General features: G+C 37.7%; 1 protein-coding gene across 1 annotated transcript in view; it reads right to left on the bottom strand.

Annotated features, from left to right (window-relative positions):
- The window catches only part of FMO5 (flavin containing dimethylaniline monoxygenase 5), a 28947-nt gene that overhangs the window by 6059 nt on the left and 3137 nt on the right, over positions 1 to 19751 (bottom strand). The window contains exons 2-6 of the mRNA XM_089916897.1: positions 12429 to 12617; positions 10330 to 10492; positions 8631 to 8773; positions 5670 to 5869; positions 2151 to 2503 (exon numbers count right to left, since the gene is read on the bottom strand). Of these exons, the coding sequence (XP_089773023.1) occupies positions 2151 to 2503; positions 5670 to 5869; positions 8631 to 8773; positions 10330 to 10492; positions 12429 to 12617 (1048 nt within the window). The remainder of the gene's footprint in view (positions 1 to 2150; positions 2504 to 5669; positions 5870 to 8630; positions 8774 to 10329; positions 10493 to 12428; positions 12618 to 19751) is intronic.

Here is a 19751-nt window from a genome sequence, read left to right as displayed (position 1 = left end):
AGCACTAACTAAGATTTGCTAGCAGAGGAAACTGAGCTTTTTGTGCATTTCCCCTAAGATCCCCTAATCCCACAGTCACAATGCAGAATCTTCCAAATACTCATTTGCCCTAATCCTCTCAATGGTTCACTTGGTCCTGGAAAAGAGTCTCGTTTTTGTTCAGTTTACTAAGATGCTGTGGCCTATTTTAAAGCAACCTTTTCCTCTTACTTTATTGATCCAATTTAAATATCCACTTTAGCGGGCTTCCCTGGTGGCGCAGTGGTTGGGAGTCCGCCTGCCGATGCGGGGGATGTGGGTTCATGCCGCGGAGCGGCTGGGCCCGTGAGCCACGGCCGCTGGGCCTGCGCATCTGGAGCCTGTGCTCCGCAACGGGAGAGGCCACAGCGCGTACCGCAAAAAAAAAAAAAAAAAAAAAGATCCACTTTATATGACTGGAATTAAGCCAACTTAACTGGTTACTTGCATTGGATTGCTGGTCCAGTGCTCAAGGAGTACATGATCTACTGGATAGAATTAAAAGGAATTAAGAAGTGAACTTTGGGAGTTCCCTGGCAGTCCAGTGCTTAAGATTCCATGCTTCCACTGCTGGGGGCATGGGTTCGATCCCTGGTTGGGGAGCTATGATTCCCACATGCCACACGGCACAGCCAAAAAATTAAAAAAGAAAAAAAAAGAAAGAAATGAAAGAACTTTGGGGAAATTTGGAAAAGTTTTTTATCTATCAACTCTAACATCATTGCTTTTTTCTCTGCTACCATGAGGACCTTCACTAGGGAAGAAGAATCTGTAATTTCAATAAGAACGTTTTTTAAGAATATTTATTTATTTATTTGGCTGCGCCGGGTCTTAGTTGTGGCACGCAAGATCCTCTTTGTGGCATGCATGATCTTTAGTTGAGGCATGTGGGATCTAGTTCCCTGACCAGGGATCAAACCCAGGCCCCCTGCATTGGGGATGCAGAGTCTTAGCCACTAGACCACCAGGGAAGTCCCTCAACAAGAACTTTGAACAGTTTTAATTAAACATTAGTAATGGTAGCAAATTTTATTATAGTAACCATAGAATCAAAGAACTTCTTTGTTAGAAGGAACCTTAAAAGTCATCTGATCTCTCCCTATTCTGAGGCTTGAATCTACTTCCTATTGGCCTGGCCAAAGTTTATTTTTAATGTTAAGCTGATATTGTACAAACCTTCAAAGTTTCACTCCTTGTTTCTAGTTCAACCCTTTGAAGTGATACTAAGCAAATATATAAAACCTTCTGCCATGGGGCATCTATTCAGGTATCTGAAGGGAACTTTCATATCTCCCCTAAATCTTATCCTCTCCAGGCCAAACCTCTCCAGCTCCTTTAGTTGTACTTCAAATGGCACATTTTCAAATCCCTCAAGCATTCTTGTCTCTCTCCTTTCAATGTACTCCAGTTTCACTTTTAAAATGTCTGTGGGTGTGGTCTCACCAGTTCAGGGAAGAACAGTTGTAAATTCCAGGACATTATAGTTTTTTAACGATGCCAGATATAGTTCAGTCTTTTGGAAGCCACATCATTCTCCTGATTCATATTGAGCCTGCTATCCCAAACCCCAAAGTTTTTTCTCATGTTTTCCTAGCCAAAACTTTCTGAAAGAGGGAACATAAAGGGGGGAAAGTAAGACTTTGAGTGGCTGAATCTTCTTCATTCTGGACTAGTCTTTAACCAGCTCTTAATTTTTGTCTAAAATGAAATCACAGCACTTCTATATGTGACTTTCTCTAACTATAATGAAAGAAGATTAAATTCTTTTGCTTCACAAATATGTATCAGTTGTCTGAAATCTAGATGAGTGGATTTTAATCTGGAGTGCATGTGTGAATCACCTGGGGAACATTTTCTCAACAATTTTATGTAAGCACCACTTGAGACTTATTAAATAAACACCACCAGGCAAAGCATGCCTATTTTTGGAAAACTTCCTAGTAGATTCTGCTATATGTCCATGGTTATAAGTTACTACTTTATATTCCCTCAAAAATTAATTTTTGAGCACTAATTTTGTGCCAGGCACTGTTACAATCATACATGCTGTCTCAGCTATTTATAAGCAAGAACATAAACATAATTAAACAAACCACTAAGTAATTCGGTAGTCATCTTGTATGGTCACTTACCTTTAAATACTTGAGTGACCCAGCGTCCTTGGAGCTCTGAAATGGGCATAATGGCACCCAAGGGCTGGATCAAGCCTATGATTGCAAGAGTTGGCTTTTCTAGGTTAGGAGGGAAGACCTTTTTATACAGAGATATCTTGTTTTTGACTACTTTGACAGAATCTTCAAGAAAAGGAAAGGCAAAGCTATAGCCTGTAGCAAAGATAACAGCATCAATGTCATCTTCCCTGGAGCCATCCTCAAATATGGCCGCTGTCTCTGTGAATTCCTTCACGTTTGATTTCACCTTCACCAAGCCAGAAATTATACAATTTGGCAGAAAGTCATTTAGCGTTGGATGCTGACTCAGAGCTCTGTGAATGATGATAAAGAAGGAGAAATCGAGAGAGATCATGAGAGGGAAAGATCATTACCATGTAAGTAAAATTCTGTTTTGATTGAGGTGGTTAATCAATATGCCAATAGTCTCCCTTTATTCATGAAATTTGGGAAAGGTCTAATGTATACCAGCTTGATAAAGGTAAGGATCTCAGAGTACAAGTTGGACCCTGGATGGCATTGAAAGAGAAGCTGTTGGAGAAGTGAGGGAAGGATTGTTTTATTTGAAGAGTACATGCATGGTTTCTCAAGGCCTAATAAAGCTCTCAGTGATATGATAAGTCCACAGTCTAGTAGCTTCTACCCATATGTCAAGAAATCTGCAGAACTGGACTATCAGCATTCTGTTGAGTCTCTTTTCCTCTTCAAAGGCCCAAGAGCCAGGCTTGGACCATCATTTTCCAAAAGGTATAATAAATTGCATGTGTATAGTGACTTACAGTTATAAACTGTTTTTACATACATTAACGTATTTGAGTCTCACGCAAACTCACCGAAGGAGGCAGGACAGTTGTCATTATCCAGGTCTTATAGACGAGGAAACTGAGGCCTGAAGAAGTTAAGTGGCTTGCCCAAGGTCACACAGCCTAGGATTTTAGGATTTATATCAAATGTTTTTTTATGAACTCCCTTGAGATACTCTAGGCATGGTAAGTAGTGTTTCCTCGAAATAACATAGGATAAGGTGCAGAATCTTGGACCTTTCTAAAAGCAGTGCGAATCCTTGGATCCTGTGTTAACAGCTCTGAGAATCCTCAGCCCATGATGTTCAGACAGAGCTGGCCTCTTGTTGGAACAAGATATGTTTAAACAGTATTACTGGTTTGCTGCATTTAGTAATTCTTTGACTCAAACCTTTAGGTACAGATTCTGTTCTCATTCCAAACTCATCATTTCATCTTCCTCTCCAAACTTACTCCTGTTCACTAACAGTACCACCATCCACATTGTTGCCCAAGCCACAAAACTGTGAGTCTTACATCTGGTCACCAAGGCCACACTTTCTCCTCTTAACACCCCCAGAATAGTTTTACTTATGCTGTTTCACCTGGGCCATTACAGCTGTCTCCAGGGCTTCCTGCTCCATCCCCTTTCAATCTATCTTCTACATCATTTTTGGAGTGATTGTTCCAAAATGTATTTATTATTGTGTCACTCACCTGCTTAAAATCTTTCAGTGGCTGTGGGCTGTCTTCATTCTAAACTTTTTATTTAGCAGAGCTTACAGATATTTTCATATATCTGCCCAGTGAACCAGGAGATGTACTCAGTCACTCTTCCATCTTTGCCTGTAGTCCAGCCAAACCAAACTATGTTCAGGTCTCAGAGCATAATGTTTTTTTTGCTATTCCAAGACCTTGTATTTATAATTAGAATGCTACTTCCTTACCCTGTTTGTTTGACTATATCTTATTATTCTATAAAGCCTCAATTTATTTTGTGATCACCAAAGTTATGGATGCTACAGTTTCTATAATTGGGTGAAATAAATGGCTGAAAGTTTGGGGAACACAGTCTCAAAGTATCATCCCACTGGTTAGTTTCAAAGGAAAAAAATCTTTACAAAAGAGAAACCTGGTAGACCACCTAATCCAAGTTGTCAAATTTTACATCATTAATATGCAATAAACTGCTATCATATGGCTCCTGATGTGATCCTCCAAGAAGGCACAACATAACCTATGGATATTCACACCAAAATTGTTTAACCTAAATATAATAAAGGAAGAACAGCTATGAAAGTCCAAATTTAGAGACTTTCTGCAAAACAAATGGCTTGAATTCTTAAAAAAAAAAAAAGCCCATGTCAAGAAAATGGAGATTTATTTCAGATTAAGAGAGATTAAAGAGGTATGACAACTAAATACAATGGTGTAATACCTGACAGGACCCTGGATTTAAAACCATAAAAGCTACAGGAAATTCCCTGGCGTTCCAGTGTTAGGACTGCAAACTTTAAGAAATGCAGTGTGGCCAAACAAATAAATAAATAAGCTACAAATATTATTGAAACAATTTGGAAAATTTGAATATGCATTATATTAGATAATGGTATTTTATCAATGTTAAATTTACTAAATGTGATAATTATGTTTATGTAGAAGAATGCCCTTTTTCTTAGGCACTATATGCTAAAGAATGTAGGGTAAAGTGTTGTATTGACTGCAGCTTACTCTCAAATGTTTCAGAAAAAATTTATGAATATATGTATGTATATATGGAAGCTATATATGTATGTATCTATCTATCTCCAGAGAGAGGGAGAGGGAAAAAGCAAATATAGTAAACCGTTAATAATAGGTGAATCTAAGTGAAGGGTATATGGGTGCTCATTGTACTTACTATTTTATAGCAAGTAAATCTAAACATTAAAAAAATTAAAAGCTGGAGGGGAAAACAGCATTTAAAATCAGCTTCTAGAAATGCTGTCACAGTCTACCTTCTAGGCTGTGTGAGAACTCCTATCTTTCATACGCTCATAGTACTCCATGCATTTCTTTATCATATTCTATTGTCTATCTTCTTGTTAGAGTATTAAAGGAAATATCCATTTCTCAAGTCTGTCATTTATTACTTGTGTGATCTTGGGCAAATTAGGTTCTCTAAGTGTCAGTTTTTATATCTGCAAAATGGAGATCAAAATAGTACCAACCTATAGGGCTGTTGTGAGGATTAAATGAGATAATGCGTGTAACTCGTTTAAAACCGTGCTTGTCTTATATTAAGTCCTCAAAAAGGTACAGTGTTATTATTAGTATTACTATTATTATTAGGTCTTTAGTCTCAGTATTCTCACACCAGTATAATGCTTGGCTCATAACAGATGCTCAGTTGTTTGTTGGATGAATGAATGAATGATGCATTGCCCGCTACTACCATTTTGTTGTTGCTATTGGGCATCATGTAAAAAGAACTGGTACCTCGGGGAATGATAAAATGGTTAATGCCAAGGAGAATTATAGCCTGAAAATTACAGACCAGTAGATCTTGGACTTCTGTGGGGGAAAGGTAGAAATCTAATCTCAGATTCTGTGGACTTGCTTAATGTAAACATAGAGGTAACCCTACTATTAGACTATGTGAACAGTCCTTATTCTTTGCCTTGGCTGTTACTGCCCACCTCCCAGCCTGAGAACATACCTGTGTTTAGGCTTCAGGCCAAACATTTCATGATCAAACCTTTGGTTCATCTTTTTTTCCAAAAATGTATTTGCTAATGTTTGACCACAAATCTTCTTCATAAAATATTTAAATCGAGAAGAGAATAACACATCAACAGGATATCCATAGTCTCCGACACGATTGAAGATCCAAGCCCCTCTTCTGGTGCTGAGGAAAACCTGAGGCATGGGGAAAAAATGTTTGTTTTTGCCATTCTCTGACTTATTTCTCTGAAGGAATGGGAACCCAGTTTCTTCAAGATGAACTTCAAACTCATTAGTCTGGCTTTTTATTCCCTGGCAATATATATATTTTTAAATTTCCTGCCATTTTCTTCTCAAACACTAAGCTTACAATTAAATTGGTGTAGTCACTGACCAAGACTATGTCTTGCTCTGAACTACCAGTGCATTTCTGTTTAATGTCATTATGCCTCCCTGAAAAGCCCCCTATCCCCTTCATTCTCCAAAGCCTATTCATTTTTAAGATCCAGATCAAGTCTCCCTCCTCCATGAAGATACCACTGACCGTTCTGGCTGATAATTTTCTCTCCATCTTCTGAACTTCTCTAGCACTTGCCACCTGTCCAACTCATTTAAAATCATGGAACAGTAAAGCTGAAAGCAACTGGACATCATTTGATCTGAAATCTTCTGTCTTTTTTTTGCCTTTGACATTGTTTGCAGTATTAGAAAAAATGTATCATTTATATTGATATTTAATATTATATATTCTTATTTTTTATCTTTCCAAATGTGTTTTCTCCAAGGTGGGAGGTAGAGCATATACATCCTTTAGTCCCCAGCCTATCATCAGCATCACTTCCTTTTATTGAGAATTGTAACCTGTCAGTCACTGTACTAGGTCCTTTATCTATATTTTTATTTGATCAATACAACAACCTCTTGTAGTAAGTATTGTTATGTCCATTTTATGGATGAGAAGCATGGAGAGGATGAATAACTTGCCTGAGATCATATAGCTACTAAATGATAGAGCTGAATTTCCAACCTAAGTCTAACTGACGCTGAAGCCTGTGCTTAAGTAACGTTTCATCATTTATTTAAGGGAAAAACTGAAGATTGCAAGTAGCACAACAGGGAACTGGTCTGTCTTTCTGTGTTATCTGCTGGCTAAAGTCCACGTAGTAAAAGTTTGGTATTCAACTACCTGGCAAAAGCATCACTTTCTCTATATTATAAAACTCGCTGGAGATATTTTCCAGGGTTGTAAGCTATATAAGTACATTGTTTTATGGTCTCTTGTCTGAGCCCTCATGTTAAAAGGTGACCTGTCTACAGAGGGATAATCATGTACTTCATACATATATTCTCACCCATGGTGACCTTAACTGCTATCATAAATAAGCACTTTTACGTGTCACCGTTGAAAGAGCCTGTGTGTAGTCTTAGAAATCAAATGGTTTTGTGTGCAGTGTGTATAACTTTTTAAATATAGGTTATGAGTAATGTAAATGCTCAGAGCTTCATTTAAAAAGTTCTCTATGTATAAAATAGTGGCAATAATACATAGGTCACAAAGCTTTCTCAGACACAACCACCTTACCTCCACCCACTCTTCCTGCCTTGTTCTTTGGCAATTTACAATTCCTCAGTCCTTGTAAGGCCCAGCTCTTCTATAACTGACCATTTAACAAGCCAATGGTATTAAAGAAAGCTCATGCCTTCGTTCCCCACCACATACCTTGTACATTCTTTTATCATAGCACCCACACACATTTTTACCCTTTATTGTTTATATACTTATTTCCTAATAAATGCTTGTTGAATTAATTCATGGAGTAATATATAAAATTAGTTTTGTGGTGATAGATGGGGATAGACCTGAGAAGAAGTGTTATTGAATGGAGTTTGTGGGTAAAGTTCATTTCACAAAGTTGTAGCATTAAACTTCTATTTGGGGTGGGATAGGGAGGGTGGGAGGGAGGGAGACACAAGAGGGAGGAGTTATGGGGATATATGTATATGTATAGCTGATTCACTTTGTTATACAGCAGAAACTAACACACCACTGTAAAGCAATTATACTCCAATAAAGATGTTAAAAAATAAATAAAAATAAATGCCAACCCTAAAAAAAAATAAAAATAATTTTAAAACAATTTGTGGAGAAGCACAGCTTAATTAAAGTTACTGAAGAACAACCAGGCATTTACTTATTGCCAACAAAGTTACGATGCAATAAAGACGTGAATAACAAAATATATCAATGATGTCTTTTTCTAGGAATTTATAATTAAGATACGTTTTTCACAGTTCAAAAGCTATGATACAAAAAACAGAACAAACAAACCAAAAAACCTCAAGGACATAGAAATTGCTTTAGTGTGAATGTTATTCTGTGTTACCTAATGGTATGCAAAGGCTGGAGAGAGCTGCTTGCATGTGCTACAATGTGGATGCTTTTCATACTGATACCCATGTTGTCTCTAGAAGGATTAGACTTCTTTTTTCCATTCGGGGAGTGATGAAGAGTGAAGAGGAAAATTCCTCCAACATCCTATTAGTGAAAAGCTTTCAATGACTGAGTACACCTTCCTTCAGATAAGAGCGTTATCACTTCTACTGGCCAACAGGTGATCCACACTCTGAATGCTGCATTCTAACAAGCTCTCCCAGCAATCACCTGGTCTTCTTCAGAGCCAGAGGCACACTCTGAAGAGACAGCTGAGTGAGATTATGAGCACAGTTTGTGGTCATGACCAAATTCCTTAGTGTGAGGCCAAGTGAATGATGGGAATCTAACTTGTAACCTTGTCTCCATCACATCATCAGTCAAAATGTTGCCAACTGAGGCAGTGAAACCAAGCCCTGCATTTGCCATTGGCACTGATGGGCTGTGTGCAGGTATCCATACATTCTGCTGGGTCCACCTGCAGCTTCCTTGGTGAAGCAAAGTAAATAATTTAGTAATTCAAACCTGCTTGGCTGTGTGGCTAATTTCCACAGCCAGATCACCTCCAGAATTTCCAATGCCAATTATAATGACTCTCTTTCCAGTGAAACTCTCTGAATTCTTATAATCTCGACTATGAAAGTATTGTCCTTTGAACTTCTCAATTCCTACAAGAGAAGGGAAAATAATTATTGGGTGATGGTTTATCTGATACCATTTGTTAAATCATTCACTTTTTTGCAGTGTGTAGAGTTTATGCATATATTCTCTATATGTTCTGCTTTTACTCAGGTGCACTGTTGCCTTTCTGAATATTTTGCCTGTTTCCTTTTCCCATAGCCTAAAAGTGGAACCTTGTGATTTCCTTATCATAAGTAGTCTGCTGAACTCAGGATCTTAACTCAGGATGTTAGTATTTTGGACCTGTGGACTCACAAATCCAAACTGCTTCAGAAAACCTCCATTCTCTTTTGTCTTTTCATCCTGTTTATTTTTTTTATTGAAGTATAGTTGACATAATATTATATCAGTTTCTGATGTACAACATAGTAACTTGATATTTATATAGATTATGCAACATACAAAGTTATTATAATATTACAGTATTTTGTCTATATTCCTTGTGCTGTATATTACAACCCGGTGACTGATTTATTTTATAACTGGTAGCTTGTATCTCTTAATCCTCTTCACCTATTTTGCCCATCCCCCACCCCTCTTTTTATCATCTGTAAATACCTACTTCCATTCCAATTGGAGTATATATGTTCTTATATACGCTAAAGTATACATAGAGTGCTTTTTTCCCCAAAGAATGAAAATCCAGGTCAAAGACTGTAATTAAGCTCTTTCTTTAAGCTTTATTTTCTTCCTTAGAAACTCAATATTTCTGTTTCCTCGATTGCTAAAAAAGCCCTCATTCAGGTTGAAGAAGATGTGGTAAATATATACAATGGAATATTACTCAGCGATAAAAAAGAACAAGATAATGTCATTTGCAGCAACATGGATGGACCTAGAGATTGTCATACTGAGTGAAGTAAGTCAGAGGAAGACAAATATATGATATCACTTATATGTGGAATCTAAAAAAATGGTACAAATGAACTTATTTACAAAACAGAAATAGACTCACAGAGGTAGAAAACAAACTTATGGTTACCAGGGGGGAAAGGTGGGGGGGGACACCTAAACTGGTAGACTGGGATTAACATATACACACACTACTATATATAAAATAGGTAACTGATAAGTACCTACTGTATAGCACAGGGAACTCTTCTTAGTACTCTGTAATGACCTATATGAGAAAAGAATCTAAAAAAGAGTGGATATATGTATATGTATAACTAATTCACTTTGCTGTACAGCAGAAACTAACACAACATTTTAAATCAACTATTCTCCAATAAAAATTTAAAAAGAAAAAAGGCCTCATTCAATCTAATGCAGATCAACTTTTTATCCTTAAAAAAACTAAAATTATTGTAAAACTAAATATAGAGCCTTCTAATTTTCCTCTAGTCCCCGAAATTACTGTTATCTCTACGTCCTAAATAGCATTAATACAAGTTACCCCAACATCTTTCAGGAGAATATGCAGAATCAGGATAAGCCTTATTTCATCCCAAGGTAGGAATCACTCAGACAACAATCCTCCCATTCTTTAGGGATCAGGTCACAAGCATAGTTCCAGTGTCTTCCTTCCTTGTAGGCTACTTACCAGGGAAGCTTTCCAAGGGTAAGTGAGCATTGGTGTGATGGCCAGTGCAAACCATAACTCCATCGAAGACATTCACCTCCTTTTTCCCTTCAGATTCCGTGACCACCTCCCATTGGCCTGAAGTGGAGAAATCAGGCTGCTTCTTCACACTGCACACGGTGGTCTGTAAAGAAAAGGGGCAGCCACAGGGCACTATAACCACAGCCTAAATAGTGGACACCTTCCTTGACAGGACTCTCCTTGCAGAGGGTAAACAAAGGGCTGCTACCACATAACAGGCCTCATGCAGGGGTATTTGACTTTCGTACTCCACAAATCAGAACTTTTTTGTTTGGGGCTATGGTCAGAGTGAGAAAACTTCCATGAGGCAAGCTAAAAAAAACAGAGTTGGCAGACTAATGTTGCACTTTGCTTCTAGAAAAGTGCAAATTACTAGTTCTCGTGGACCATACCTAGGGCAATGTGATACTCGAATAAAGTTTGGGCTTCTCTTGTGCTTCTGAGACACTCCATGCACGAAATGCCTATTCCTCCCCATACCCCGAGACATCCTGAGACCCTCTGATGCCTTCTTACCTCAAGTCCCGTTCTCACTGTCTGGCCTTAAACTTGTGACTGAGCTAGAGGGCTCCCTTTCCTAATAGAGTAGAGAAACATCTCAGTGACTCATATTTTATGTAAATGAATCTCTCTGACTCCCATAAATGCCCATTTTACAAGTAACTATAAAGAAAGAAGGTGTGAGGTGGGATAGTCAGTGGCACAATTTTTAGCTTTAAAAAATAATAATAAATATAGGTTACTCTACCCAGGTTAAGGAAACATTAAAAATGTGTTCCTGTGCTTCTAGGGTTTATGACCATAATGTCTTGGTTGACTAATAGAGATACCCTTCTTGTATATGTGAGACATCCTATACTACTTATAGTTCCTCTCTATCATGTTCTTACTTTTACACAGGCTGGTGCTTCTGCCTGAATAATCCTTTTACTCTTTCTTCATTTGGAGAAACTCACCCTTCAACATTTAGCTTGGTATTATCTCCTCTAAGAAAACTTCTCTGGTGTCTGATGCCTCATGCCCTGATGGGCTGTGTCCCTCCTCTGAGCTGCAATGTATAGATTTCAGTGGCATTTATCACTCTCTTTATTTTTATAATTATGTTTACAATGAAATTTCTCTTCATTCTTCTATCTCCTTAACTAGACCATGAAATCACTGTTTTTTTTTTTTTGTTTTTCTGTCTTCACTGCTTAGTATGGTAACAAACCTGTTCAATAAGTGTTTAAAGAAGTGAAGAGAAGCACCACTAGGCTGTAAATGATTGACTTTGGAAGTCGTCACTGGATATTGCCATTTTAATTTTGTCATTAAACAGAAAAAGGCATGATTTAGTAGAATGATCAGAAGGTAGAAGATTTGGGCTTTTTGCCAGCTGTCAGAAGTATTGATTCTTTTATGGTCATGGTTTAGAATGATAGGAATATCACAGAAGACTTTACAGCAGGAAAGAACCCGTGAAGTGATCTAGTACAATAATCTTGTTTTACAAATAAACTTAAGATACATCAACGTTGAAGAACTTACTTGTCTGAAGTCACAAGTTGATTAGTGGTAGAGCAAAGACTAGAACTCAAGTTTTTGCTTCCCAATTCAGTGTTCCTCGCTCTACGCCAGACTTAACTTATTTGTTCCCTCATAAGTTTTCAAAACCTACTTCACTGGGTTGTTGTGGTCACATAAATAATGCACTGGAAAGTACTTCAGAAAGTATAAAAGGGCTAAGCAGCAAGTTGTGGAAATAGAAGGTTTTAAAGTTCCCATACCTGTCAGTTCCCCTCATTGTTTTATTGTAATCAAATGATATAGAATGAAGGCAATGAAATGAAGGGGGCTTCCTGGATCTGCAGTCAAAATACATAGAAGAGGGACCTTTCCATGAATATTTTCAGACATAGAGAAGACATAGAGTAGAATCTGTCTGGATAGGATAGATACATGAGCATATCAAACCAATCTATACATAAGCACTGGTAAATAAGACCAGTTATTCACTTACTTGAAACTCAGAACACAGAGATACCCACGAAATTCCCTACCTTAAATCGAATGTACTTTAGAAGGTCAAATTCTTTGGCATACATCCTGAAATACTCCAGGACCTGGGAGTTGTGCATGAAGTTAGGATAGTGATCTGGGACGGGATAGTCACTGAAGCACATCATCTCCTTAGAAGTGTTGATGACCACTGACTTGTAAATACTGGCCCTTCCTTCTTCAGGTTCTTCCTGCAGTAAATAAAAAGCATTCATAGCAACTTGAGAATTAAGGTCATGGTTTATAAACAGCCAACAAACATTTGAAAAAGTTTTCTGAAAGAAATGTCAGTTAAAAAAGTCCCCTCCCCACAGCCCTTCACATCTCCCAGTATTTGTGCCCTCGTGCAGTCTCTTCCCCTTGAATCTAAGTTGTCTTCATGGCTTGCTTTTGACCAACAGCATGCAATTGGAATGATACTGAATGGCTTCCAAGACTAAGTGATAGGTAGTCTTGCAGCTTCTGTCTGGGTCTCTTAGAAAGCTTGCTCTGGTGGAAGTCAGCAGCCACATAAGAAGTCCAGCTACCCTGAGACCACCATCCTGTGAGGAAGCCTGAGCTGGCCACGTGAAGAGCGTGTTTGGGATAGAGGGATGTGCAGCCAGCCCCCAGAAGGTCTAGTTATCCCAGCTGACGTTCTAAATATGTGAGCAGAGGGGTCATAGCACATGTCCAGTCCCAGCTGTCACCTGATTGCCATGACATAAGACTCCAAGTGAGAACTGCCCATCTGAGTAATAGTCTTTTAAATAGTATATGTATTTCAAAGCCTTGGGAAGTTTCAAGGGTTTCATACACTTGCCACACTGTTCTCCAGGAAACACTGTACTAGCTTACATCCTGTCCACTATGTGTTCCCATTTTACCTCGTTTTTACTAATTTAAAAGACAGTTACTCAGTGTTAGCAAAAATGAGGTGAAATGAGATCTTAGTACAGTGTTTTCTGGACAGCAATGTGGCAAGAATATGAAACCCTTGCAACTTAGCCTTTTAAAGAAAGATTCAGCATTGTAGACAAAGATTTATGTTAAAGGATGTTAATGATAGCATTATTTATAACATAAAAATGAAATAAGCTAAATGCCTGCAATATTGTGATTTATAGGAAATACATATTTGGTCATCCAGATGGTCAAAATATATTTCTCATATATATTTGGTCTTTCTCCACAGTTCCTAGCTCAGAGCTCCCAAAACTCTCCTAATTTCCTAAGTGTTGAGTTATAAAAAGTACCCTTTGTTATGTTAATATGCTGACTTTTAGAAAGCAACTAAGGATGGGGGCTGGTTACCAATGGAGGAAACCCTGTATTTAGAGGTTTGTAACTTTCAGTTGCCTATCCCCTGATCTCTGGGGAGGGGACAGGGGCTGCAAGTTGAATCAATAGCCAATGCCCAGTGATTTCATCAATCATGCCTATGTCATGAAGCCTCTATAATAACCTAAAAGAATAGGGTTCAGGGAGCTTCCAGGTTGGTGAACCAAAGAGATTAGGGGAGAGCGGTGTGCCTGGAGAGGGTATGGAAGCTCAGTGTCCTTTTCCCTATGTATCTCTTTCATTTGCCTGTTCCTAAATTATATTCTTTTATAACAAACCGGTAACCTAGTGAGTAAATGGGTTCCCTGTGTTCTGTGAGCAAATTAATCAAACCCAAGGGGTGGGGGTGGGGGAGGTCGTGGGAATTTCTGATTTATAGTCAGTTGGTCAGAAGTATAGGTAACAAACAACCTGGATTTGAGACTGGCATCTGAAGTCCAAATCCAAGGAGGGGGTCGTTGGAACCTCCAATCTGTAGCTGGTTGGTCAGAAGCCCAGGTAATAACCAGGGCTTATTACTGGTGTCTGAAGTGGGGTTGAGGGACTCAGCCCTCAATGTGTGGAATCTGACGCTGTCTCTGGTTATATAGGCATCAGAACTGAGCTGAATTCTTGGACATCCTGCTAGTGTTTGAGAATTGTTTGCTGGTGTCTGGGGACCACCCGCCACCCACGCACACACACACACACACATTGGAATTGGTCTCAGAACCATTTAATGCCCAACAAAATTCACTGTAATTTTGAGAACCACTGCTCCAGATCCTTGCTACCTAAAGTAGGATCTGTGGACTAGCAGCAGGGGCATTACTTGGAAGATTGTTAGAAATGCAGAATCTTAGGCCCCATCCCAGACCTACTGAATCGGAATCTGCCTTTTAACAAGATCCTCAAGTGTTTCAGATGCATCTGAAAGCAGAGAAGCATTGCTCTAGCTGATACCAAACCCCAGTTCACTGTTCTTTCCCCATCAAGGTTAACTTCTTTGCTTCCTCAAAAACTTCTACTAACTACCTCATGGGGTTGTTGTAGTGATCACATAAAATAAAGCAGTATCTACCCAGATTGTTACATTAGTCTGTCACTGAGATATCACAAACCATGACTTTTCAACTCTATTATATTTTTTAAAGATTGTTTTGATTATGGAAAATTACCTTAACCAATTTGGGCCCCCTCTTCTCTTTTTATTCCAGGAATAGATATTTGGATGCTGGCTATTACTGAACATTAAATGGCCACAAAGGAGAGTGTTCACTGGCTTTGCCCACATTAGAGATGATTTTCCTCCCATTTTTAGAGAAGAATTTTTCAGCTTCAGAATCCTGAATTGATCATTCCCATTTCTCTGCCCCATACTTCAAGATCTCATTCCCTTTGGCTGCTAATGGTGTTTTTACAAGTCTCTTCCAATCTATCCTACCTATTTCAACCAAAGTGTTCTTTCTAGTGTATGGTTGTATCTCTGCCCTAATTAAAATTTTAGATGCTGCCCCATTTTCTCTAGTGTATATTTTTCAGCTTAGGGTTCGAAGACCTCCATTATGTCTTATAGTCTATTCCTTATGTCCCCAACTAGATTGTAGGCCCCTTTACTTGTATTCATGATCTTTCCTACAGCATATAAAATTATAAATAGCACTTAGTAGATATTTAATAGATGTATGTTGAATTATATTGAGAAAGGTACATATAGAAAAAGGAAGTAAATTTACATAATGCATAACAAACTAATGAAATACATCAAAGTTCATTTAAAAACAGTTGAATAAGATATTTTAATCTTATTCACAAAAATTTGTTGTAAGGAAAATTGCAAAATAATATAAAACCAAATGCATAGAGATATTCATTTTATAGTATTTAAAATATCTATTAATTAGAAACCACTTAAAATGCTCCCCTCCCCCAATAGGAAAAGGGTTTAGTAAATTATGCTATCTCAATATGATGCAGAATTTACCTTCCACACCACTCCTTAAGTATCCTGCTAAATTCAAAGCAGATCCTGTCACCCCACTGCTTAATGGCTTCAACTGATTCCATTTGGAAAAGCAAATTTCTTATTTTGAAACTCAGCATATTTCACAATCCATCCCAATCTACCTTTTTATCTTCACTTAGTGCTCTCCTCAGTTAACTTCAAGCTTCTGAGTCATTAAATTGTTGTTGAAACATTCCAGACTCTTTCACAACTTTAAACTTTTGTAACACTACAGTACAGCTTCTTCATTTGGAAAATTCCTATCATTCAAGAGTTACATCAAATGTCACTTCTTTGGAGAAATATTCCTTGTCCTCTCCACTGAGTTAAATGCCCCATTCAACCTCCAAGCTGCCAAAGCTCTCCGCTCTTATTGCCATCAAGGCAACTTAGAACACACGATATTCTGCATTTGTTTCTATGACTATGAAGTACCCAAAAGTAGGATTTGTGTCTTATTTTTTGTAGCTCTATCATCAAAACAGTACCTCATATATAGTGGATGCTTAATAAATGCTTTGAAATGAATTAATGAGTGAATTATAGAGATTGAATTTGGAGATACTTAAAACAATGATTTTGAAATCTGTGTAGAAACATTGAAAATGGCCTATGATATAACTTTAAGTGGAAAAAGTAATATGACAAAATGCAAGTCACATTCTAATCACCGAGTATATAATATTATGTATGCCTAGGGCAACTGTATACCTATGTCTACCCATATTTATATAATTACACATTGTATAATGTCTCCCCTGTTATACGAGTATATTTTATTTATTTTAAATCAATAAAACTTGAAAGTAGGAAAAACAAATTGATTTATTAAGGAGGTATGATTTTTTCTTTTATTTTTGTAGAAATGTTGTTTATACTACACCTTCATGTTAAAAACCTTCAGCAAACTAGGAATAGAGGGAAATATCTTCAATTTGATAAAGAACATCTACAAAATACCTGCAGCTAACAGCGTACTTTATAGAGAGAAAATGGACAATTTCCCCATAAAATTGAGAACAAGTTAAGGACAGCCTCTCTTACCACTTCTATTCAACACTGTACTAGAATTGCTAACTAATGTAATAAGGTAAGAAATGGAAATAAAAGTATACAGCCTTGGAAGGAATAAATAAAATGATTTTTATTCACAGATGATATGACTGTAGAAAATCCCAAAGAATTAAAAAGAATTAAAAAAAATATTCCTGAAAGTAATAAGCAATTATAGTAGTGTTGCAGGATACAAGGTTAATATACAAGAGTCACTTACTTTCCCATATACCAGAAATGAAAAATTGGACTTTGAAATACAGTACCATTTATAATAACACCCCCCAAATTAAGTGCTTAGGAAAAATCTAACAAAATATGTATGAGACTTATATGCAGATACCATAAAACACAGAAGAAGGAAATCAAAGATATAAATAAATGGAAAGATATGCTGTGCTCATAGACTGGAAGACTCAGTATTGTTAAGATGTCAGTTTTCCCAACTTGATTTGTAGATTCAACGCAATCCCAATCAACATCCCAGCTAGCTATTTTGTAGATATTGACAAACTGATTCTAAAATTTATGTGGAAAGAAAAGAGGCTTAGAATAGCCAACTTTGACCTTAAGTGTGGACTGTGCATAGTGACTTTCTTGCAAAGAGTATAGTATGACAAGGGAGAAAAAAAGGAGCAACTTTACAGTGGCAAACCCTGATAAACAGCATCTCAAGCCAGGTCGGCAAGGTTAACATCAATCAATTGTGATAAGTTTGATAGTATGTACCATTGATAGGATGTGATAAGAATAGCACTTTACCTCTAAGGCCTTCCTCCCCAAAATTCATAACTCCAGTCTAACCATGATGAAAACATCAGGCAAATCCCAGTTGAGGGACCTTCTATAAAATACCTAACCAGTAATCCTCAAACCTGTCAGGGTCATCAAAAACAAGTCTGAGAAATTGTCACAGCCAAGAGGAGCCTAAGGAGACATGACAACTACATGCATTGTGGTGTTCTGGATGGAAACACCTGGAACAGGAAAAGGCCATTAGGAAAAAAACCTAAGTAAATCTGAATAAAACATGGAGTTCAATTTATAATAATGTATCAGTACTGGTTCATTAATTAGGACAAATGTATCATACTAATGTAAGATGTTAATAATATCTGGGCATGGGGTATATGGGAACTCTGTACTATCTTCCTAATGATTCTGTAAATCTAACACAGTTCTAAAATTCAAAGTTTATTTAAACATGTTGTTTGTATATAGCACGGTTTTTAAAAAAAAAATTAAATTAATGAGTGGTAGGGTCCTTTTGGAACCAAAATGTTTGAGGGGACAAGGGTAGACACATTCCTAACTTTTAAATTCGACTTCATTCATTCATTCAGTAGATATTTCTGAAGTCTCTCTGTAATAAAAACACTCTATTAATGCTAAAAAATACAAGTCTGTCCCTGTTTTCCAAGGGTTCAAAGTTTAGTACAAGGAGTAGAGCCATGCTTTCCACAGCAGGTGTGTTGGGATGACTGAGCTAAATGAATCACAGATCTTACCCCTGTGACAATAATCATATATTTGTATTCTTTTTCAAGCAACTAAGACAACAAAGTGTTATTGTGTGTCAACAAAAACCTTCAAGCCCTTCTAAACACCTGATTGGACCCTACGTAGGGTTCATTACTGTCAAATCACCGCTTTACAAAAGAGAGTGAGGGCAGAGTAGTACTGGGTCAGTGAGTGTTAAAAGAAGCTTCTGCTCCTGCATTTTCGTATTTCCTACCATCAGTGAATAATCTGCCCTCTAGAGATGTATCTTGATTCTATTTCCTGCCTAAGCACATGACTCGCATTGAGTAGGAAGTTCATATGAGAAAAGAGAGAACCAGGGACGTAGGGTAGTGTAATTGGAACTGAAGGGACTGGAGGCAATAGTAAGGGCAGAAGAAAGGAGAAAAATGACTCCCCTTCAGTGGGAGGAGTGAGAACAGTTTCTTTGACAGGCTCTCAGAATCCCGTGGGACAGAAGCTGTCTTAGGACTGTTGTTCTCAGCGTTGTCTTCACACTGGACTTGCCTGGGGAACTCTACAATACTAATGCCTGGTCCTTACTCCTAGAGACCCTGTTTTAATTGCTTCTTGTCTAATGTGTAGACAAGGTTGAGATCTGCTGGTAAGAGGTCGTGTGGTGGGCCCGGAAAGCTCAGGCCACCAGAGTTTATCCCATCCACCTCAGAAGTCCTTTCTCCATACATCCTTAGCTAAACTGCAGAATGCCTGAGGGCAGTGGCAGGAGGTTATATAACTCTGTATCTCCACACCGTCTAACGCAGTCTGAGCTTCAGAAATGTTTGTTCAATGAACTGTTATCGATTTTGTTTTAAAGATGCAATGTCATCCTCATTAATCACCTGGGAAACCTGGGGTAAAAGCTGAAGGGCAAAGGTTTCTATGTTGGCTGCGCTTTAGAAATAACTTGTGGAGACCTTTATTGGCACCCAGGCCAATAAAACCAGAATCTGGATGGACTGATATCATTATTTGTTAAAGTTTGTTAAAGTTCCCCAAGTGATTGTTCAGTGTTGCAGCCAAAGCTGACAGCCACTGCTCTACAGTTACCCTCTTTTAAGTATTTTTGTATCCATTCAGTTGTCTTTTGGGGGGCGGTTTGATATATTTAAGAATTAAAAACACCCGTTCATCTAAGGGTGTTTATTACTTAATTTTATATTTTAAATTAAAATGTACTAAATATGCCTCATTTTACATTATATTGTATCCATGTGCTATCTTTGTATCACATATACACTTTAGAACCTCACTACGTGAACTGTAGTTATCAGATCAGCAGCATCAACATCACCTGGGGTTTTACCTGAAATATAGAATCTTGGCACCACCCCAGATTAATGAATCGGAATGTACACTTCAGCAAAAGCTCCAGTGATTCATGTGCACATTAAAGTTGGAGAAGCACTGCTTTGGTATGCTTTAAGGATTTTAAAAATTCAGATTG

The sequence above is a fragment of the Delphinapterus leucas genome, chromosome 1, assembly GCF_059928025.1.
Source record: "Delphinapterus leucas isolate spDelLeu-1000000601 "Yukka" chromosome 1, BTC_Dleu_Yukka2, whole genome shotgun sequence".
NCBI lineage: Eukaryota > Metazoa > Chordata > Mammalia > Artiodactyla > Monodontidae > Delphinapterus > Delphinapterus leucas.
Note: the sequence above shows the minus strand (reverse complement) of the source record. Positions and strands in the feature narration are given on the sequence as shown.